We start from the raw sequence: 24490 nt of genomic DNA, 5'->3' as shown, positions 1-24490 counted from the left end.
ATTGTGAGGTTGTGAAAATCAAGTGTGATTATACATATAAGATAATTGGAAATACTACCTATTTAGTAGCATGTAGAGAATACTTCATTTATTTGTGCATACTTTTAAAGATCTTTCATTAACTATTTTAAATTCTGGCCAGGGAGGTGGTTTGATGGATAAAGTTCTTGATGTGCATGGATGAGCCCATGTAAAAGGCATGGCAGCCACCTTATACACAGCACTCAGAGAGGAGATCCCTGGAGCAAGTTCACCAGCTAGTCAAGCCAGAATTAGTGGATTCCATGTTCACCCAGAGACCCTGCCACAGGATATAAAGTGGAGGCAAACAAGAAAAATATCTGACATCAGTTTTAGGCCTCTACACACATGTGAAGACATGTACACTTTAAAAAAATAATGCCCTGAAAATTCATGGATTTAATTTTTACCTAATGAAACTTTTTTTTTTTTTTGAGACAGGGTTTCTCTTTGTAGCCTTGGCTGTCCTGGACTCACTTTGTAGACCAGGCTGGCCTTGAATTCACAGCGATCCGCCCGCCTCTGCCTCCCGAGTGCTGGGATTAAAGGCGTGCACCACCACACCCGGCTCCTAATGAAACTTTTTGTAAATGATAGTTGGATGTTAAACAGTAGGTGTGAGAGGGCAGAGGAATCCTATTTGGATATGAACTGAAATACTAATCAAAAGGTTAACTAAAACTTACATTTAAAATTGAACTTACTTGTGTATGAATACACTTTGCTGATCACCTTAAGATGAAAGTGCTTTTAAAGGGTTGTTTTCTGATTGATAGGTTTATTGCAAATCATTTAGAAAAATGAAGGAAAGTATAACTAAAAAAAGATTACCTACAATCCTATTAAGTAAACATAATACTTTGTAGATTTATTCCATTTTCTCTGCCATTGTACTAATTCTTTAAAAACAAAAAAACAAATGCTGTGAGCATTAATGAGGGCTTATGAAGTACCTGCCATATGCCTGGCAATATTTTACCTTTTTGCCATATTCAGATGGTTAAATGCTGTTACCCTCCCAAATGAAAGGAAAGTTGATTCCTGAATCTTACTATCTCCCCAAACATAGCTGGGTGGTGGTGGCACACGCCTTTAATCTCAGTGCTTGGGAGGCAGAGGCAGGCAGATCGCTGTGAGTTCAAGGCCAACCTGGTCTACAAAGTGAGTCTAGGACAGTCAAGGCTACACAGAGAAACCCTGTCTTGAAAAACAAAAACAAAAACTATCTCCCCAAACATAATTTTCAACACCTGCATAATAATATACTAACAGGAAAAGAAAAGTGTTGGAATCTGCCTGGAATGCCTTCAGGTCAAAATTGTCACACTATTTTATTGAAAGATGCCAGTGTCTTATAGAGTCATAAAGACAAAATTATTTTTTATTAGAATAGATGTGATATCACTAGTATGATGTTTTATATTTTACAAATGAAACTCCTAATTTTCCAGCTAAAACTAATAATATTTCAAATATATTTGAAGTGATAAGAATGTTTAGTTAGAAAGATAACAATATAAAATAGTACCACTTGCTCTTAATTAAAGAACACCTCAAACACGTGCTTGTATCCACTGTTATTGTAATAGAAATGGAGAAGAAGCTGTTGGAAGAAAGGTCTTTAAAACAGAAAGTGGAGAACCTACTCCTGGAAGCAGAGAAGAGATGCTCGCTATTGGACTGTGACCTCAAACAGTCTCAGCAGAAACTAAACGAGCTGCTGAAGCAGAAAGACGTGCTAAATGAGGATGTAAGTGTTATTATACTAGGTAAAAGTGAATGAGCCAATAATAAGCTAGTTTTATTGGGAGATTTAATAGTGACTGCATTCTTTATTTTTTCTTGTAATATCCTATAGTGTAAGTTGGCTTTAATAGATTTTGGTGATAAAATAAGTCAGTCATTGAGTAATTTTAAGTTACTTGTACCTTAAAGATTATATTTTATTTAAAAAGAATAGAAATATCTATATTTTAATGTGAAGATTATATTTTATTTAAAAAGGATAGAAATACCTATATTTTAATGTGAGATAAATAAGAATATTATCAACCGGGTGTGGTGGCGCACGCCTTTAATCCCAGCACTTGGGAGGCAGAGGCAGGTGGATCACTGTGAGTTCAAGGCCAACCTGGTCTACAAAGTGAGTCCAGGACAGCCAAGGCTACCACAGAGAAACCCTGTCTCGAAAAACCAAAAGAAAAAAAAAAGAAAATTATCATCATTCTTGAGAAAAAAGTAAGTTATTTATTTAAATGTCAAGTGTACAATTTACTTTTTTAGGTTAGAAATTTGACATTAAAAATAGAGCAGGAAACGCAGAAGCGTTGTCTTATGCAAAATGACCTGAAGATGCAGACCCAGCAAGTTAATACCCTAAAAATGTCAGAAAAGCAGATAAAACAAGAAAACAATCATCTCTTGGAAATGAAAACAAACTTGGAAAAGCAAAATGCTGAACTTCGAAAGTAAGTTAATTGGTTCAGTTTGATAGAGGGTTTCTGGGAGTTTTTGTGTATTGTATATAGTAGTATTTATTTAAAATGAAAGCTAGGTGTGGTAATATTCCTATAATCCCAACACTTGGAAGTGTGAAACAATAAGATTGGAATTCCAGAGCCATCTTATATAGAAAGATGAAAGTAAAATAAAACTGAAATACCACATTAGCTGTTGGATTAATGACATGATGTAGCCTCAGGAAAAGCCTGTGCATGGCACTGAAGGAATTAGTTTTTTGTTTTGGTTTTTAATATGTGTTTTTTGGTGTTTTGCTGTTGTTACTGTTTATAAAGTCTCACTATGTAGCCATGGCTGGCCACAACCTTCTAGGAATCTTTGTCCTCAGCCTCCAGAGAGCTAGGATTACAGGTATAGTCACCACACTTGGCTTGCAGTAGTTTAGATTCCTGTTTTGTTTTTTGAAGCATGATCTCATGGAATTCTCCAGGCTGGCTTTGAACTCATGATCACTCCTACCTCGGCTTCCCAGTTGCTGGGATTACAGGCTTTGCCACCAGGCGTGGTGGTGATGAGAGTTTTAAAAAGTAGTGATGAAGTTAATGCTAGCATGAAAATGACTTGATTTTGAGAATTCTTACTTTGCAAAGTGGCTGGATTAAAATATAAGTTACTAACAAAGACTTTCTGTGTTCTCAGAGAGCGGCAGGATGCAGATGGGCAGATGAAGGAACTGCAAGACCAGCTTGAAGCTGAGCAATATTTCTCAGTAAGGCACAAATAGTTATTTGTTTCACTTTATGTATATTCATATTTTCAGTATAGGCACATAAGTGTACCATGTCCATGCCTGGTATTGGGAGGTAGATGCATAGCTTTTGTTTGTTTGCCCTTGCTTACTTTGGTTCTGGGTTTTTAAAACAGCTTTGCTACCTAGCTGGTCTGCATTTTGCAAACTTTCTGCCTTCACATCCTGAGTTCTGGGATTATATATAGTAGTTTACCACCATACCAGAGGTCTTACACAACTCATAAAAAGTAGACGGGGATTAGGGATGTAGCTCAGTGGTGAAGTACTTGTAGCATGGAGGAGGTCCTAAGTTCAATATGTAGCACCAAAAAGAGAGAAAAAAAGTACTGGGCAAAAGACTGTAGATTGTGTAACATGATTGCTTTATCCTGCTGGCTTGGTGGTAATATGTGTCTGTAGTTGGAATTACCATGCAGGCTGTGATGTGTCACTTGAGCCACAACATTGAGGCCAGTCTCCACAACAGAAGGAGAGACACTGTCTTAGAATAAGAAATCAGCTGTTAGCTGGGCGGGGTGGTGCATACCTATAATCCCAACACTCAGGGAGGCAGAAGCAGTGAGTTCAAGGCCAGCCTGGTCTACAGAGAGTCCAGGACAGCCAAGGCTACACGGAGAAACCCTGATTCCAAAAAACCAAAAAAGGGGGGAGAAAAAAAAAAGAAGAAGAAACCAATTGCTGTTGCTAAGACATAATTTTTTTAAAAGATTTATTTATTATGTATACAGTGTTATGCCTGCATGTATGCCAGAAGATGGTATCAGATCTCATAGATGGCTGTGAGCCATTATGTGGTTGCTGGGAATTGAACTCAGGACCTTTGGAAGAACAGCCAGTGCTCTTAACCGCTGAGCCATCTCTCCAGCCCCACTAGGGCATAATTCAAAACCTATGCTATTACCAGCCTGTGAAGCTGGTTAGAAGCATTACCTTTTGGAAGAATGTGTGTTTGGGTTATTTTAAATACATAATTTTTAAGTTTATTTTATGTGCATTGATGTTTTGCTTGCATATATGTCTGTGTAAAGGTGTTGGATCCTGGAGTTAAAAATAGTTGTGAGCTGTCACGTGGGTACTGGGAATTGAATCTCAGTGCTCTGGAAAAACAGTCAGTACTCTTAACCGCAGAGTCATCTCTCCAGCCCAGATATTTGCTTTGTAATGAAAGGAATAAAACTATTATTTGACCTTTGTGGGTTTTTAGAGACCGCCTTAAAAATATGAAACATTTTTATCCTTCTGTCCCTCCTCCTTCTTTTTGGTATTGTTTTGCTTTTGTTTTGTTTTGGGACAGTGTTTCTCTGTGTAGCCTGGCTGTCTTGGAACTTGTTCTATAGACCTTTGCCTCCCATTTGCTGGGATTACAGGTATATGCTACAACCACCCAGCAATGTGAAGTATTTTCATGTAGTAGTTCCACTGATCTGAAAGAAATAAAGAAAAAAAAAATCAGTGTGTGTGTGTGTGTGTGTGTGTGTGTGTTTCATCTCTTCATTTATCCTTCCAACTTGTATATTTAACTGGAATTATGCTGTGATATCCTGTTGAAAGTCATACTTTCACATTAGGGATTGAGTTTGCTGGGGACTGGGTATAAGGCATGCAATCTACTGTACACTTGGGCTGCTAGCCAGATGTTTGTTTAATATATTAGTAACTAGAAAATGGACAAGCTCACAAAACTACTGGTTTCTCAGGAGCCCAAAACTACATTAAGAACATATTTGTATATATTGAGCTTTTTGCCTGGCTATGTTTTGAATGTAAGTCATATTCTTGAGAATAATAGACATGCATTACTGTTTTGTTACTTAGACCCTCTATAAGACACAAGTTAGAGAACTTAAGGAAGAAAGTGAAGAGAAAACTAAGCTTTGTAAAGAGTTACAACAGAAGAAGCAGGATTTACAGGATGAAAGGTAAGGACAGGCCCTGCCCCTTGTCCATAGGTAAGTGCCCCATTCCCCATCTGTTTTCCACCAACTAAAAAATCTGATGAAAAATCAAGTAGACAAACCTTTTGCTTTCATATTGAAAATCGATCATTAAAATGCCCTCTCCATGGGATCTGGGCACTTAGCTTATGTAGACTGTGTGCTTAGAATACATGACAGGTCCTGGGTTCAATCCCATATCATATGCCTACATTTTTTTACATATCTCTGAAATACAGAGACTCCTTGGCTGCCCAGCTGGAGATCACCCTTACCAAAGCAGATTCTGAGCAGCTGGCTCGATCCATTGCTGAGGAACAATATTCTGATTTGGAAAAAGAGAAGATCATGAAAGAGCTGGAGATCAAAGAGATGATGGCTAGACACAAACAAGAACTTACTGAAAAGGATGCTACAATTGCATCTGTAAGTAAAATTCTTGGTGTTTTGGGAACTGTCAGATGTAAAATTTAAAACGGCTGTATTTGTTAGCAGACTGTAACAGTCTAACTAAAGAAACATTTCAAAGGAAGCAGTCGGTCTTATGCTGTCAGTTGTGCAGACATGAATTTCACAGTAAGGGGGTGAGGAGTTAACAGAAGGAGGTACATATACAAGACCCAGGGGTGTGCAGATAGTGAGATAAAGCCACTGGGCACAGTAAATAAATAGTTTTGGAATAATGGAGTTTTTGAGCAAAAGGAATAATGTTAGATCCTTACTAGTTAGGTAAATTGTATCTAGTTTAAGGATCAAATGTGAAAAATAAAAACTGTAAGCCATCAGACAGACCTAAAACTACTATGTGATAGAAGATAGCCTAAATAAAACAAAGAGAAGATGGTTTTTGTCTATAATACATACAGAACTCCTGTAATCCAATAAAACAACTGAAACAATTTAGAAGAAAATTGACCAAAAGAGACAGCTCAAATACATAGGTAGCTGCTTCTCTTAACTGTTCTCCAGCAAAAGGTCAGATGAGTGTCATAGCCTTGAAATATCCTTGCATACCCTTTCCACGACGGAAAGAACCTGATGATTTCAAGTGTCTAGAAAGTTGCATTTTTCTTTACAACAAATGGAGAGTTAAATTCAGTTTGATAAGTGTAATATAGTCAGTAGTATGACACTCTCTGGTAAATTTTAAGTATGAAGTATAACCCCAGGAAAGTCCACACAAAGATAACTATGCTAAACAAATTAACACATTACTTGTAGCCACATAATACTTACAAATAGCAAACCCTCACATGTCTCCATTGGTAAACAGTTGTGAGGGATGGAAAGATGGCTCAGTACTAAGAGCATTGGCTACTCTTCCAGAGGACCCAGGTTTGATTCCCTGCACCCACATGGTGGCTCATAGTCATCTTATAACTGCACTCTAGTTCCATGGTGTCTGATGCCCCTTTCTGGCCACCGAGGGCACTGAACACACATGCTATAAAAACAGGCATTCACGCAAAACACTCACATACATTAAATTAAAAGAATAAACAAACCTGGCCATAGTGGCGCACACATTTAATCCTAGCACTTGGGAGGCAGAGGCAGGCATATCGCTTTGAGCTTTTTGGGCTACATATGAAGTTTTGAGGCAGCAACATTTTTATCAAGGATAAGGCTGGCATGCTAATACAAGGGGAAGTGAAGAGGTGAGAAGTAGTCTACTGGTCTCAATTTGGACTGCTGTTTGACAACTAAAAATGTGTAAAGTGATATATGAAGGTTTTTTTCCCTCCCACTTCTATTTCTCAGCTTGAAGAAACAAATAGAACACTAACTAGCGATGTTGCAAATCTTGCAAATGAGAAAGAAGAATTAAACAACAAGCTAAAAGATACTCAAGAGCGTATGTATTAGCAGGAGGTAACACTTTTGGGGAATATACCTAGTAGCTGCAGTCTGGTGTAACTTTAATGTTTCTGTTTATTTCAGAACTGTCAAAGTTGAAAGATGAAGAGATCAGTGCAGCAGCTATTAAAGCACAGTTTGAGAAGCAGCTGTTGACTGAGAGAACACTCAAGACTCAAGTACGTCATCAGAATGGAAATGTGGTTTTGAGTTTTCTATTCCTGTCACCTGTCACTTCTAGATTTATAGGGTGGAAGCTAGGCTCAGCACAGTATCATTATTTAAACAATTTTCTGATGTGTTTGTTTGTTTTGTGGGGTTTTTTGTTTGGTTGTTTGTTTGATTTTTTTTTTTTTTTGCAGGGAGAGGGGTCTAGAAGAAACTTTATTTGTATGGATGTGTCCCACATGCTCTCCAAGCTTTTTATTATTTGTTAATAGCCTGAAGAGTCAAGATGGTCTGAAAGGGCTTGTGCGATTATTGACACCCCTCTGCCAGCTCCCACAGTTAGTTGTATTTGTATCATAAACATGTGGTTGATAGTACCATTCTCTGTTACTGGATAGGGTACTTTTAGTGCCAATGCAGACTTTACCTCCTTCAGAATAGGAGGAGGAACATCTGCCTTTTAAAATCTCTCCTATAATAAAAGTTGAATTATAGTAGAAAGTGACTCAGATCAAGCCTGTAATTTAGTGGGGAAACACATCCAGGGCCTGGCATGTGGTAGGCAAGCATTCTACCTAAGCTATACTCATAGTCCTGTAAACACTTTAAGCAGTTGTTCTCAAAAATCATGAGAAAGTGGGCAAGATAACTCAGTGGGTAAAGATTCCTACCATCAAAAATCATGAGGATGAGCTGGATGTGGTGGCGCACGCCTTTAATCCCAGGCAGAAGCAGGCAGATCACTGTGAGTTTGAGGCCAGCTTGGTCTACAAAGGGAGTCCAGGACAGCCAAGGCTAACACAGAGAAACCCCCTAGAATATAGAAAATATATTAATAAAAGAAGTGCATTATTTGTATTATTTAAAATAAGGTAAAAGTATTTTGTGTGTGCATTTGTCATATGTGTGTGTATGTTTATGTGTATATACATGTGGAGTGTGTGCATGTGTGCATGCATGTGAAGACCACATGTTGGCTTCTGGTGTCTTCCTGTATTACTATATACTTTTTTAAAAATTATTTTCATTTATGTGCTTTTGCCTATAGAAGCCAAAAGAGGTTATTTGGTTCCACTGAAGCTGCAATTACAAGTGGTTCTAAGTGCTTGGTACTTAGGTACTTGGGTGCTAGGAATTGAACTTAGTTTTCCCAGAAAAAAAAACAAAAGCAGTTTAGCCATTGAGCCATCTCTCCAGCCCCTCTCCACCTTATTTTTTGAGACAAAATCTCTCACCAGATCTAGAGATCACAAATTGGGCAAGACTAGTTGACTAGTGAACCTAAGAGATCCTTCTGTCTCTACCTCCCCAACACTGAGGTTAGAAGAATGCACCACTCTGCTTGGTTTGTGTATGGGTGCTGGGGATCTGAACTCTGGTCCTCATGATTGTACATTAGACACTTTAGCGACTGAGCCACCTCCCCAAGCCCAAAAGTGATTCTATATAACCCTGTGTATAGGAAATGAATTCTTGGTGATTATGTAACTTGTTATTGATGAGTTTCTGAGAAAACAACATAACTTATATTTATCATATGCTTATTTTTTTAAGGCTGTAAATAAGTTGGCGGAGATCATGAATCGAAAAGAACCTGTCAAGCGTGGTAGTGACACAGATGTTCGAAGAAAAGAGAAGGAGAACAGAAAGCTACATATGGAGCTTAAGTCTGAACGTGAAAAATTGACACAACAAATGATTAAATACCAGAAAGAACTGAATGAAATGCAGGCTGTAAGAATACTCTTTTACACTAAAAACTTTTTTTTTTTTAACAATTATTTCCTTTTCTTTGGTTGAAGAACATTTCTATTAGTAATTAGTACTAAACCATGACTCACAATTACAATGTACATTTCATCTGTTAAAACATTTTCTTACAGCAAATAGCTGAAGAGAGCCAAATTCGAATTGAACTCCAGATGACCCTAGACAGTAAAGACAGTGACATTGAACAACTGCGGTCACAGCTCCAGGCCTTGCATATTGGTATGGATAGTTCCAGTATAGGCAGTGGACCAGGGGATGCTGAGCCTGACGATGGATTTCCAGGTACACATCCTTGGTCAGCCCTTGCATTTGCATTAAATTTAAGTCAGATGATTGCTTTAAGTTCCACAACTGACTTTGCTCTTGAGAAAAAAAATTTATTTCTTTAAGGAAAAACCTACTTCTTGGACTACTTACTACTTGGGACATTTTAGACTTGTTTCATTAAAACCAAACAAATAATAAATTCTAAATGCTTAGGTGTTTAGCTCATATATAGTGCCTATCTGTTTTTTAAGCTTTCATTTTTTTCTTCTTTTCTCTCTGCCTTGCTTTCTTACTTGTGGGTATTTAGTCCATATCACTCAGTCACACACTATGGAATCCATGTCCTTCACCTACCAGCGTTCCTCTACCTCTCTCAATATTGCCACTAAGCCCTCCAGTTCTCACATACTCCTTGACTCTGACTCTGAAGAAGATTCTTTGCCTTACTTACCCATTTCATCGGAGCCTATTAGTACAGGTGATATCCTGAAAATCTTTCTGTCTTTGGAGTTCTGCCAGCTACTTAATTTTGTCTTTTTGGAAAAAAAACAAAACAAAACCATTAACTAACATCTACTCACTCTAACAAGCTGTAAAGATTGTAAAGATGAAGTAAAAAATAAACTGCTGCATGAACTATAATTTGCTTTTAGGGCATTTTTCAAATAGCTTGTGATTGCATTGCTAGATCGTTTGATTTTTGCCAACTTTCCATAATCAAAGCAGTATGTTTTATATTCTTGAAAGTGCATGGTGTCCTCTATTTTTAGTAAACTTTTCCATAGTTCTATATTGAGTGACAGTACAGAAGAAAATAAAAACATATGACCTGTTTCAGTGAATGTGTTCACATTTTCCCTGAGTATATACATGTCCACAAATATACTAAGCCTTCAGAAAAGGCCCTGAAAAGGCCCAGAGGTGAAATGATGGAGAATCCCAAATGCATCTTTTAAACTCACAGAGGTTCTCACTGATCTCTAGGCTTCAGCTTCCTCATCTACATGAGGGATGGAATTGTGTGTGTGAAGCTGTGAAGACATTGAGAACTTAGGTTAAAGCATCTAGTATAGTTAGTGCACAGCAGTTAAGATCTGTACCGACTTGCATTATTAGAATAGTCTCTTAGAATGGCATAACCCTGCCAATTTTATTTGAAAAATACTGATAAAATTCATCAGCACAGAATCCAATGACTTAAGATACATTTGTTGATTAGAGTTTTACTGATTCTGATATTTTGGGGCTTATAAATCTTGGTTATACTGTTGCTTCTTAAGTATTTTACACAATGAGGATAGCCATTCAAAAACTCGCTGTTTTCTGACCACACCCTCATTTAAGAGCTTCCTACTCAACAGTACACAGCATACCTCTAGTCAACTCTGTCTCCACAGGAAGAAGGAAGGGCTTGATATAGACGTGCAGTGAAAAGAGCTCAGTGGCTCGTGTGTTGTGAACTTTCCAGTGCATGAATTTAACCAATGTGTATTCGATGTAATAATTCAGAATATTTATTTTTGATGTGATATGACCTGGGTTTCGTTTTCTGGTGTGTAACATGCGTCTACTGATTATACATTATTACAGTAACCTAGTACTGTATGGCCTAAATTCTAAAGGGCATTTTGTTAAATTCCTCATTATCAGGGGAAAATAATTTTTATTTATCTTCATCTGTTATGCTTACTTACAGAGTCAAGGTTAGAAGGATGGTTGTCATTGCCTGTGCGGAACAACACTAAAAAGTTTGGATGGGTTAAGAAGGTAATTAGTGCTTTTGAGTATGGTTCCTTTTCCTTGTGGAGTTGTAGGATAGACATGCCTACACTTCCTGACATACAAAACCTGTTTATACTTTCTGGTGTGGACTGATATGATTTTGTTTATCTCTTTGGAAGAAATTTTACTCTCCTTGGGTTGTTACTGAAACTAATTTTGAGGTCATTATAGAAGCTTGTTCTGGTGCTGTGGTGTCCTGGTGGGCAGCAGCTCTAGATACACTAGGAATACACCTGTAGTCCAGTGCTACTGTGTTCCTTGCTTACTGTGACTAAGTTGACACAGGTTCACTTTTTAATATTGATCTCAAAGCTTAAAATACATGTGGTTTCAGTTTCATTGTTACAGAAAAATAAATAAAAATCTATAAGTAAGTTTGTTGCTACCTTGAGGAAAAGTTCCCTAAAACATCATTAGTACTTTTTATTTAGTTTCATAGCATATGACTTTATAACAAATAAAGAATTTCTTGTGGAAAAAAAATAGTGCTTAGTACTTTCATCACTTCTTTTCCTCTTTTTTACAGTATGTGATTGTAAGCAGCAAGAAGATTCTTTTCTATGACAGTGAGCAAGATAAAGAGCAATCAAACCCTTACATGGTTTTAGACATAGAGTAAGTATCAGACTTACATTACAAGCCTAATGAGAAAGGGCATGATGACAAGCACAGTGCAGCTCTCACTTTACTAGTGTAACATTTCCCTATGATTTCCTTTATAGAAGGGTGGCATTATGTGGTGTGTATTTCATGGCTCTTTAGTACATGATTTTCTGACAGAAGTTCAACCTGGAATTTTCTCTATCTTAAACATTATTAAAACAATAAAGCAAACTAGTCAGCCATGTTAACCCCTTTAATCCCAGCACTTGAGGGGCAGATTGTGGTGGATCTGTGAGGCCAGCCAGGTCTACAATATCAAGTTCAAGGACAGCCAGAACTACATAGTGAGACTGACCCTGTCTCAAAACAATAACAGTAACAACAACAAAACCCAAGCTAGTCTATGAGCTTTAACATGGGCCAATAAATAGCTGATTTTTAACATCTGGTATAAGATATCCAATGTAATAAATCCTTGGGTAATATTTTATTCATTCCTTTATTTAAAATTCTTCTATAGCAAGCTGTTTCATGTCCGACCCGTTACCCAGACAGATGTATACAGAGCAGATGCTAAAGAAATTCCAAGGATATTCCAGGTAAACATTTGTTTGTTTTTCATCCTTAGAGGTTCACATGTGGCATGATGTTTTAGATTCCTTTCTTCACTGGCCTTGGCCTGCATCACATTACCTTTCTGTCTTGACCCCAGTTGGGACAGTTGGTGCTGCTTTTGTCTGAGCCTAGCACTGTCCTCCTGGTTTGTTTATTGGTTTATGTTGTGCTTCTGAGCTGTTACCCTTTTGACAAGATTGGTTGTTGTTTTTTAGGGTGTGAACGTACTCCTGTTTTGGTTTTATTCTCAACTCTGGAAATTTTAAAAATCCACTTAACAAGTTAAAAGCTGTGGCACACAAATGCCTGTAACTCTAGCTCTGTAGGTTCAATGTCCTCTTCTGACCTCCATGGGCAGTTGTGCACAGACACAGATAAACATTCATATTCACACAGCCTTTTAAAAAATTTAAAGCTCTGTATAAAAACAACTATGTCTGATCCATTGTGGGGAAGTTGTCTCTCCCCCCCACCCCCAGTGCTTATGCTGTTTTATTTGGGTTATTTATTTGCATATCTTCTTTTTCTTTTATCCCTCAACTCTCTAAACATCTAAAATTAAAATGTGCATATAGTTCACCCATTTTTCTGTTGTTCAGGAGTATAAACAACTACTATAGTTGTCATATTGGACTTTTGTTGTTTGTTTGGATAGGGAGGGACACTGGAGACTGAACCCAGAGCTTTGAACTATACTTCTAGCCTTAAATGTCCCTCCCAGAGGAGTGAAGGGGGGGGGGGGGAAGCACCTAATTAAGTGAGAATTTGCCTTTTGTTGGCCTATTCTGATAGTTTCGCTATAGCAAAGTAAAAGATAATAAATCAAAATTAAGGAGATCCTATTTAAACAGGTCAGTTCTTTTTGGTGTGAAGTAAAATGACAGTCTCATGTCTCTTACATGAGCTCTGTCTTCCCAGGCTTTTATACGTGCCAGGCAAGCATGCTACCACTGAGCCACAGTCCTAGCTTACATAAACCCTTGATTAGGTAACCTACTTAGGTTTGAGCATCAACTTCATTTTGCTCTCATTGAGTACTTTTTCAGAATATGAGTAATTTATCACTTGATACATTAAAAATAACATAATGTGGGGCCTGGAGAGATGACTCCCATAAAAACTGGGTTTGGCTCTCAGCACCCACTTTTAGGGGACATGATACCAGGCATGTATATGGTACACATACATACATTCAGGCAAAATATTCATAAAATAAATCTTTGGTGTGTAGTAGTCACTCCTGTACTCTTGGTGTTTATAGATTCTGTATGCCAACGAAGGAGAAAGTAAGAAGGAGCCAGAATTTCCAGTGGAGCCAGTGGGAGAAAAATCTAATTATATTTGCCACAAAGGACATGAGTTTATTCCTACTCTTTATCACTTCCCAACCAACTGCGAGGCCTGTATGAAGCCACTATGGCACATGTTTAAACCCCCTCCTGCACTAGAGTGCCGTCGGTGCCACATTAAATGTCATAAAGATCACATGGACAAAAAGGAGGAAATCATAGCACCTTGCAAAGGTAAGTAAGGCGGTTTTTGCTGTGCTAATTACTTGGGCTTAGATCATTTTAAGCACATTAATTCATTTCAAATAATTCCTTTTGTAGTTTATTATGATATATCATCAGCAAAGAATCTACTGTTATTAGCAAATTCAACCGAAGAACAGCAGAAATGGGTTAGTCGGTTGGTGAAAAAGATACCTAAAAAACCTCCAGCACCAGACCCTTTTGCTCGATCATCCCCTAGAACCTCAATGAAAATACAACAAAATCAGTCTATCCGGCGGCCCAGTCGACAGCTTGCTCCAAACAAACCAAGGTAATAAATAAAATATGGTAAAATTGAAGCTGCTTTTTAAAAAATTACTTTTTATATTCAGGCTAAAAGTTTTGATAACTATAATTTTTCCTTTGTTTGATATTTTAATGAGTCATTGGAAACCAAGTATTTTAAACTTAAAGTATGCATGTCTTATTCATTGATGTGGTTAAAAATGTATTTAAGACGTTACACATGTTAAATTCATCCAAAATTAAAAAGTGATACTTTATTACTTTGCTATATAATCATACTATTTTTAGCTTTAATAAGCACATGGACTGAGTAGTGGTTTGGAAAATGACATTAAGATTACACATAGGCCCAGGCACTGGTGGCGCACGCCTTTAGTCCCAGCATTCGGGAGGCAGAGGCAGGAGGATCGATGTGAGTTCAGGGCCAGCCTGGTCTACAAAGTGAGTCCAGGACAATCAAGACTACATAGAGAAACCTGTCTTGAAAAACAAACAAAAAACAAAAAAACAAATATTACACATTAACTGTCATATGTCAGGTCCACACATACATATTGCAAACTTCTTTTACTTAGATGACCTGAGAGGCAGAACCGAAAGCAGCTTCAGTTTTAATTCATATCCGTAAGTGCAAAACAATGTTTGCGACTTAAAGAGCAATACAGTGCAGCTTTAAGTCCACATGCAGAGTGACATGGGCATTGCTTGGAATTGAAGCGGTAGTGTGATGGGAGAAACATTGAAAGCATTTCTCATATTGCTGCACTGATTGCGGCTTCATTTAATTAAGCATTTGGATTCAGAAAAGCCATTTCTCCTTAGGTAAGACAGCATTTATAAACATTGTTTCTCATAGAATGTGAAGGTTTGGTTAGCATGGACAAAGCTTTAATCTAGGTCAGGGATCTAATTTTAGCCATCATGTTGCCTAACATAGGGCCTTTAGTATATGAGTGATAATGTGTACTGTTACCAGACCACAAGCTTCTCATAACAAACTTTTTGGAAGTAGTATCTCAAGGAAATAATTTAGAATGACAAAGGTAGAATTGGTGTTTCAGCAATAAAATGGTTGGATATTTTATATGTGCAAACTATGGTACAATGAGTTGAGCATGGTGGCACATTCCTTTATTCCTAGCACTTGGGAGGCAAAGGCAGGAGAATCTCTGTGAGTTTGGGTCCAGCTTGGTCTACAGAGTGAGTTCCAGGACAAAACAGAAAAAAAAATGATAAAATTAATGCAAAATAGTGACTATATAATAGTAACTAAGCTAAAGGCCTTTTGAGTCTTACTGAGCACACATACATACCGGGCACGGGCGTGCACACACACACAGAATGAGGGAGAGGGAAGGAGGGGGAAGAACAACAATTAAGAACAGGTCCAAAATGTCCATAAAGGAGGCTAGAGAGGTGGCTCAGCAGTTACAACCAACTACTACTCTACTCCTCTTGGGGAGGATGAAGTTAGTTCTTACCACTCGCTTCAGGTGGCTCACAACTGCCTATAACACCAGGCCTGAGGTATCCAGCATCCTTTTCTGGACTTGCACAACTGCACTCACTTGCACATATAGATAGAGAGATACACACACATACACGCATAATTAAATTGTTTTTTAACCTAAAAGAATTGAGAGACCCTGGAGGCTATTTTATGTGTACCTTGTGTAAAATATCTGAAATTTAAGTTTTTGTTGTCAGTATTGTATAACTGCTAATACATATATGCTGTTTGAGAACCATTAGAGTCTGCAATCTTAGCTGTAAATTCCACTGTTTGGTAATGATGTAAACAGAAATTGATGGTTTAAAAATGGGCTTGGAAGTACTACTTTTAGAGTGCTTCCTTGATCAGGTAGTGCATGAGTTTAATCCTAGCATTTGAGAGGCAGAGGCAGACAGCTTGCTGTGAGTTCAAGGTCTACATAATGAGCTCCAGGCCAGGTGGGGCTGCTTAGTGAGACTATGTCTTGAAAAAAAAAGGACTCAACCTTATTGAGCAAAGGAATTAAATTAAAACCATACTTTTTTGTTTTGTTTTTCAAGATGGGGTTTCTCTGTGTAGCCTTGGCTGTCCTAGGCTCATTTTGTAGACTAGGCTGGCCTTGAACTCACAGCGATCCACCTGCCTCTGCCGCCTGAGTGCTGAGATTAAAGGCATGCTCCACCACACCCGGCTAAAACAATACTTTTTATTTGTAATGTTATGTTGTACTGAGCCTGGGAGAGGATACAGTGCAGCTGGTAGAAAATGGTAATGTGATGTCAAAGAGGAAGCCTGAATCCAACTAAAAAGAGATGGGTAGAATTTGCTGAAGGACTTTGACTTAATGTTTAAATTTAAGTTTTTCAATAACCTTCCAACATCTAAACTGAGCTGATAGTGAAAAAATGTAAAGAAGAAAAAATTGAGTTCAGAAACATTATATTTTTAGCTTGAAATAACCAGAATTAGCTGACTGAATGGAAGAGAATGAAGTGTCTATATTTTTAAATATAAGGTTGCAATATTGGAACTGGAGAAATGGCCCTGTGGGTAAGATCCCATGTGCAAGCATGATACCTGAGTTCCATCCCCAGTATCCCAAGTGAAACTTGTGAATGATAGTACATGCCTGTAACACCAGCATTTGGTACCAGAATAGGGTTCTGGGAGTTTACGAGCCAAGCAGCTTCTCCAAAATGGTGAGCTTCCGGTCTAGTGAGAGATCCTATCTCAAGGGAATAAGGCATTAATAGAGGAAGACATACCCAAAATCCTCCTCTGTTGTCCATGGAATCACACATGCACATAACTGTGACACTGGCACATAAGTCAAAAGACATCAGAAGGATATAAGATACAGATTTCCATAAAATATCTGTAAATAGAGCTTAGGTATCCAGAAAAGCCTACTAATTTCAGTCTTCCAAATATTCAACACTTTTGAAGGAGTGATTTGGATTGGTTTGTCTACTTTAAGTTTATAATCATGAGCCTTCTCTGTCTCCCTTCTTTTCCTTCCATGGCTTACAGTTCTATTGTAGAAAGGTGTTACCTGGGCATTCTGAAGGGAATATTGACAGATGTTGAGCTTTGATACTTCCCAGAGTGGGTGTCAGGATAATTTCTCAAAATTATCTACATCTACATCAAAAAACACTCTGGGCAGGGCCGGGCAGTGGTGGCGCACGCCTTTAATCCCAGCATTTGGGAGGCCGAGGCAGGCGGATCTCTGTGAGTTTGAGGCCAGCCTGGTCTACAAAGTGAGCCTAGGACAGCGAAGGCTACACAGAGAAACCCTGTGTTTTTGAAAAACAACAACAACAACACAAACAAAAAACAAAACAAAAAAAGAAACACACTGGTTAGTTTGGCACAGTAGCACATGCTTGTAATCCTAGCACTTGTGAAATAGAGGCAGGAGGATCAGGAGTTCCAAGCTAAGACTGGTCTACAGTAACTTTGAGGCTAGCCTAGGCTACATTAGACCTTGTGTGGTAAAACAGAAACAAAGCAAAAAATTATTCAGTTTATTTAAATGTGCAAATACTGGGGCCTTCCTACTTCTATCAGTCATATCCAGATTGCAGAACAAGGTCTGAGAGTACTTTATAGGTAAATATTATACACTAAAGTTTAGAACCACTGACATGGTAAACAGGTGTAACACTGGGGACCAGAAGGTTCCATGGCAGAACTTCATGAGCATCACAGTTATAATAATTAAAGGCTTACCCACCTCCCTGATTTAAATAAAGGTGATTGCAATGTTACAGTATAGATACTTTAATTGGAAAGAACAGGCCTGGGTGGTGAGATGACTCAGTGGGTAAAGGTACCATCCCTCAAACCTACATGGATTTGTACAAATTGTCCTCTGACCTTCAGGCAACTTCCATGGCATGTGTATATTAACACACACAAAATAAATAAATGACTTTTTTGTTTGTTTGTTTGTTTGTTTGTTTTTTCAAGACAGGGTTTCCCTGGCTGTCCTGGATTCACTTTGTAGAACAGGCTGGCCTCGAATTCACAGGGACCTTTCTGTCTCTGCCTCCCAAGTGCTGGGATTAAAGGCATGCCCCACTATGCCTGGCTATGAATGTAATTTTAAAAAAGCAGAAGTTGTCTGTGTAATCTGAAGAGAAGATAGAGTATTAATTTTAAAATATATTTTAATTAAAAAGTGGGCTGGAGAGGTGGCTCCTTGGTTGAGACCACTGGCTGCCCTTCAGAGGGCCTGAGCTTCTCGCGCCCACATAGCAGCTCACGACTCTGTAATTCTACTTGCAGAGAGTATGACACGGTCACACAGACACGCATGTAAGCAAAACACCAGTGCACATAAAATAAAAAAGTATTAAAAGAAACATTCGAGTTCCAGCCATATGAGAACATAGCTGTGGCTGACCGACTCAGCAGGTAGGTGTCCTTCTGGAATTGAGAAAACTGTGTTCCTGTCGCTGCTTCCTTTCAAAAGAGTTTATTGGTTTTGGTGTTATTTATTAACAATTGTCAGCTGGTAACACACCTTTTTGTACTTACACATTGAGAATCAGGGTAGTTACATCTTTATCTGGACAGTAGGAATAAGTGAGAAGAGCAAATTATGTTCTTAGCTCAGACAGAATCTGTCTTGGGTTCCTTCCAGCGAACCTTTCTGCAGTGTGCCTGGCCTGTGCCTGGCCAACACGGGTACACCTGCATATGCCAATGGAGAAACTTTCCTGGGTGTATCCATCTGAACTGTTGCCACGCTGCTCCTGAAAGGGGAGTTAGAGCATGCACAGCACATTCTAGCCACAGTGCTGTGGTCTACAGTCTAAATGATAGAGCATATAAACTTGTGAACCTCCTGTTACAGATTGCTTGATTTGGCATTTAAAGACTGGGATTGGTCATTTGATGATGTTGATGGTGATGATGATGATGACGATGTGTTTGATTTCTGAAGAAATAAATGGGTAAATCAAAAAAAGAATGAGTTTTTAGTACTTTCCATGTAGTGCATGTGGTTTGCACTTGATCTTTTTCTGGACTAGTTTTGAAATTTTATGATGTTTTTAATAGGATGTATATAAAAACTAGTTTTCAGAAATAATGTTTATATTTCTAACTAGAATTTCCATGGCAAGTGTTAAAGTGAAATGCTATGTTCAGATTCTGTTTGTTTGTTTATGGATTTTTGAGACATGGTTTTTCTGTGTAGCTCTAGCTATATTGGAACTCAGTAGACCAGGCTGGCCTCGAACTCACAGAGATCCACCTGCCTCTGCCTTCCAAGTGCTGGGATTAAAGGTGTGCGCCACCACCGACCAGCTATGTTCAGATTCATTATTGGCTATCATTTTTCACTGTTGTTGGAATTAAAATATTTTATCTTAGAAATTAAGCATTTAGAAATAAAAAAGGAACAAATATATTCAGAGAATTAAAACTTAACAATGTTTTTATAGTCTCAGACTAGTTTGTGAACATAGCATGGGTTTGTTGTTTGTTTGTTTTTCTCCCTCCTTTTTTCTCCTTCCTTCCTTTCTAACTTGCAAAAATAAAAGCCATAAAAACTTTTTAAGACTGATACGGTGCAATGAAGTAGCTCTTTCTGATTTGTCTTTGTGATGTGGAAATTTAACATTACCCTTGCTAAAAAGAATATGAGTGACATGGAAATGGAAAACCAGGCATTGTAGCCCACTTTGAATACCAGGCTTTTGGGAGGGGGCGGGGGCAGAACAATGGAGACTTCAAGGTCATCTTCAAGCTGCATAGTGAATTTGAAGCCAGTCTAGGGTACATAAGACCTTGTCTCAAAAAGAGCACTGGGTATTACAACATGAAAGACTGCAGTTCCCACTCAGCAGGAAAGGCTTGTGAGATCCATGCCAGACAAGCCTGAGGAATGAGACCCTGCCTCAGAGGACAGAAAAGTAGAGTGTAAAATGGTTTGCTTAATAATGACATTGAATGAAAATTAAACCTCCTAATTTTAAATCATCACACAGAATAGACACATAAGAATGTTAAGTAAATAAATAAATAATTTTTTTTTAAGAAAAAGAAGTAATCTGTGTCAGTTGAGCACGTTGTGAGGACATGTACTTACTACATCATGTTATATAACATTGTGAATGTCTTTACATATGTATACTACAACATGTTTATTCCTATTTCAGTTTCTTTGTTTTGTTTTGTGATAGGACCTTGGGCTTGCTAGACAAATGTTCTACCCCTAAGCTGTATTATAACAGCTAGAGTCTAGCCCTTTACTTCTATTTTATAGCTATGAAAAAAATGTGGCTTGAGGTTCTACAGATATGGAGAACCTGACCATAAATCCTGCTCCTTCAGCTACATAAGGTAGCTAGTAGCTCAGCGCTCAAACAAGGCCCTGCTGTAGTGCTTTGATTAAACTTAACATTGCCCATTAACTGCATTGAATGTTTGTGGCCAGTGGGACTTAGAAAATCAATTGTTGTATTTAGAGAGAATGTAATTGCATGTACTGAAAACTAAGAAAGTATTATAATTGAGTATGTCAATGCATGAATTGGGTTTTAGAAATACAGAGGAAATAGAGTTTAATGATAAAAGTGAAATACATTTTCAGGGAATTTAATAGTCTCTTACTTAACTGTATCAACTAACATTGTTTTTCCTTCCTTTCTAGCTAACTGCCTTCTATGAAAGCAGTTAAATTGAAGGTGATCATATTCTTCCAGCCACAAGACTGAAATATGATTTCTCAAAACAACTAAAAAGCTATATTTTACTGAAAGACTGATACACACAAGCGCATGTGTGTGTACATGTTCACACACATACATGTACATATGCACACATATGTGTGTGTGCTTCCTTCCCTCATGAAAAAATTACAAATTATGGAGAGGTTTTCTGGGCTGCTCTGAAACAAATTAAACAGTGATTGGTGAGTAAAGGTGTCATGCAACTCTTCCAGACATGCTTCATAAACCTCTTGGCAGTCACACTACATTGCACAGCATTGAGAAGAATTTAAAGAAATCACATTTCAGCTTCAACAGGGTTTTCACCAGCACATTAGCCAGAAGAATTTTGGAATGAATCCTACTACAATGATGCTGACTGCATCTTTAAGAGTGACCATGATGTTGTGTTCATGTATGTATGTACATATGAGTTGAGCCTCATATGTGTGTGTGTGTGTGTATACACACACATACACATACATAAAAACACATTGTACTGTAATACTGCAAGGTTTTTTTTACCTTACCATTTTATTTTTTATACACATTAATCAGACATCATTACTTCAGTTGCAACTATGCACTTGTGTAAAGCCATAATGTTGGAGTTTATATCCTTCATTCATGTACTTGATAGGAGATGCATGTTTGTGTAAACAGTAACTGTAACAAAGTTTAAAGTTAATTATTCCAGTTTCCTAATGCTTATGGTAGGCAACTTTACCCATTTTGAATGCCTTAATTTAATTTTCTTCCCCCCCCCAAATCTAAACCCTTTTCTATATTTAAGAAAAGAAAGAACAAGTGTCTACCAGCTCTTAGGACGCAGCTTGCTTGTGGGGAAAGTAGTGCACTATTTTACATGTAATAGTTATGTCAGTGTCAGCCTATTTGATGTATAATGGTTTTTAATGTATTTGGTCATAGAAACAATAATGGATTATATTGAAACTAATGTGTGTGATATACATCTGTTATTTTTTTCATCCCTTTTTACAGACTTCAACTAGTCTGTGACTACAGAATTTTAAATTTGCTGATTACCGTAAATGTGTTTTTATTTATGGTAAAGACAGTTTTTTTCACATTTTCATTCAAGATTCAGAAATTGTCTCACGTATATTAAAAAAAAAAAACTTAACATGTACTGTAGATATATTTTAAATATTTAAATGTGTTCCTGAAACAAACAACTGTATATGGCAGTAATTCAGCCTTGATATGTTGGAAGAGGCAGCCTCAAAAGCGCTTAATTTGATTTTTATTATTAGATGCTGCTGAGGTTAGAGAACAGGTGGGATCTATCCTGCTATGCTACTGGCCCAGGTAAGTGAGCTTAACCGCACAGCAGAGTGCAGCAGTGGGCAGCAGCAGGTTCTGTACATATTCGAAGTTCACTATGGTAGTGAAATGTTTGCCTGATATTTCAGTGAAGCCAGTAAACATTTTTTATTGCTTCCCTCTGGGGTCAGTGAAGAGATGTTGTAAAAAGTTTGATTCTTGTTATAGATACTATTGTGGAGATAGTGGCCTTTGGCCTAGTGATATACTAAATCCAATTCTGTGACCTTCAGGTGGCCCAGTTGCATCTTTCATGCTGTCTGTTAAGACTACATGTGCATGCCATTTCCCTGGAAGCAGCTGTGTTCTGCAACTCTGGTTTGGAACACAGCTTCTTTCCTCCTTCTTTTCCTCTCTTCCTCCCTCCCTCCTTCCTTAAGATTTAAAAATGAAAATATATAAAATTTATATAGAAGAACTATTTCCATTCATTAGAGTTGTTTAAAATGAGACTGATTTAATATTTTATATAAAGATTTTGTTACAATATGGGAGGTTCTATCCTATTCTGAATTGGAGAGTATATAGATATATATTTTTAAATAAACTTTATTAAGGTGAAATAATGTCAAGTTTACACATGAATAATTGAAGTATTTCAGTAAAAAAGGCAAAAGTTTAAATTTTGGATGCTGTGTGTGTATATATGTATTAGAGTTTGAAGAATCATGTTGTGATGCAGCTGTACAAGGCAATTAATGTGAAGGATTCAGGGGAATAAAACATTCTGAAGGGTGAAAAATCTCCATGGAGCTTCTTCACATATGGTTTAATAGGGATTTTTAAGGTCATTTGTCCAACTGACAGAATTTCGTGTAAAAAACATGTGACCTTAGGGAAGTATTTGTTTTTCCTTGCATGTACTTGCCATTTCCCCCCCAACCCAATAGCCATTACAAGAGCAACCTAATTTTGTCCCAGTTTCACTTTTTCTTGAGGCCCCCCCCCCAAACCTTCAATGCTTAGCAGGACAGATACAGTGTCCTTTGTTCATTTTCCCCCCAGAGCCATGAAAACTCCAATTGGTACCTAAAAGACAGGGAATACTGGGTTTCCTTAGTTGAATGCTATACTTTTGCATTGTGGAAACAAAAAAGAAGCAAAAAACTTAAGTACCAGTATTAATGTAAAATTTAAGCATTAATTTCCAAAAACATTATCTAAAAGCAAGTTTTTTTTGTTTTTTGTTTTGTTTTTTGTTTAAAGGAACCTTTCTGAAAGTTTGAAATGCCCTGATCAGCTAAAGGATAGGCAGGTTAGTGATTCTAAGGGAAAGCTGGTGTTTGTGGCCAGCCTGTGAGAGGCCACGGGCCCTACAGAGGCTTTCATTACTTCATGATCCTAGTGAGAAGTGCTGGAGGCTGCCAAAACAACTGAAAACATCATGCTGCTGCTGTCGTCTGTTAGGATTCCCAGAGTAAAGTAGAGAAACTCAGACACTAATTAGCCTTACAGTCATGCTTTAAGCAGCATGTTGAAACCCCAAGTAGACCTTGTAGCTTCTGAGCTTCACAGGCCCTTTGACTGCTACTGAGTCTCCTTTCCTGCCTGAAGGTGGCTTCAGCTCCCCTGGCTTGTGGAGGTGCCACAGCCAATGTTAAAGCACTTTGACAAGCACTGTGTGACAGTGCTAAGTGTTGTGCCCTGGGGCCTTGCCTTGTTCCCTTCCCTGCGGTGACTTTTGTTTGGAACTGTAATAAGTTATAAACTGCATGATTTAGAGAGTCATCCTGGACCAGCTGCCCCCCTCCCCGCAACAAAAAAAAATCCTAACCTCAATTTATTTTTTATTTTGTTGCATCTTTGTAGTAATGTAATTGTATTTTTATGCCTGCTTTTTGTTTAAAAAAATAAATAAAAGAAACTAAGATGTAAGCACCTTTTCCTGTGAAGTAGTTGTGGAGTGCTGCAGCTCTTACTCTGTCTCCCTAAAGGATGCCGATAGAAAATGGGATGTCACCATAGTAAAACCACATCTGCCTCATGGAGAGTTTAGTTCTGGAGTCTGCCTCTGATTCACTTTGGGCATGTAGACTTAGTCAGATTCCAGGTGGGGAGGGTAGAGGACACAGGGTGCCTTTCTGCCTGAAAGTAGTGTGATCGGCACATTTACTGGTAGTTTGTGGCTGCCTTCTGGTCTGGGCTTGGGTATTCTCTGAGTTGCAGTACACTCATCTATAAAGTGCAGACTGTATCTACCTTACAGAGACTGTTTGAAATAGGATGCTAGTGCATGTGAGATAGCTTCAGTAATCCAGATGTTCCCTCTAAAGGCGGGGGGGGGGGGGGGGGGAATAAATGGCCAATTGTGGTGATGCATGCTGGTAAAATAAGCTAAAGAGGTC

The 24490-nt window shown here is 38.0% G+C and overlaps 1 protein-coding gene across 4 annotated transcripts in view; it reads left to right on the top strand.

The window, feature by feature from the left end:
• Positions 1-24025, top strand: part of ROCK2 (Rho associated coiled-coil containing protein kinase 2) — a 98145-nt gene extending 74120 nt beyond the window's left edge. For 2 of the 4 annotated variants that reach the window (XM_084791385.1, XM_084791387.1), the window contains 16 exons: positions 1611-1771; positions 2305-2489; positions 3181-3250; positions 5108-5211; positions 5466-5652; positions 6988-7081; positions 7168-7262; positions 8806-8985; positions 9135-9303; positions 10985-11055; positions 11597-11685; positions 12194-12272; positions 13550-13811; positions 13899-14112; positions 18941-19040; positions 20744-24025. In XM_084791385.1, the coding sequence (XP_084647511.1) occupies positions 1611-1771; positions 2305-2489; positions 3181-3250; positions 5108-5211; positions 5466-5652; positions 6988-7081; positions 7168-7262; positions 8806-8985; positions 9135-9303; positions 10985-11055; positions 11597-11685; positions 12194-12272; positions 13550-13811; positions 13899-14112; positions 18941-19028 (2048 nt within the window). In that variant the 3' untranslated portion in view covers positions 19029-19040; positions 20744-24025. Of the gene's footprint in view, positions 1-1610; positions 1772-2304; positions 2490-3180; positions 3251-5107; positions 5212-5465; positions 5653-6987; positions 7082-7167; positions 7263-8805; positions 8986-9134; positions 9304-10984; positions 11056-11596; positions 11686-12193; positions 12273-13549; positions 13812-13898; positions 14113-18369; positions 18499-18940; positions 19041-20743 lie in introns of all 4 variants that reach the window. The other 2 variants (XR_014780854.1, XM_084791386.1) reach the window with 2 other exon arrangements.
• The last annotated feature ends 465 nt before the right edge of the window (positions 24026-24490 follow it).

The sequence above is a fragment of the Acomys minous genome, assembly GCF_964271855.1.
Source record: "Acomys minous genome assembly, chromosome: 8".
Classification (NCBI taxonomy): Eukaryota; Metazoa; Chordata; class Mammalia; order Rodentia; family Muridae; genus Acomys; species Acomys minous.
The sequence above is the reverse complement of the archived record's forward strand: the minus strand, read 5'-3'. Positions and strand labels throughout refer to the sequence as shown.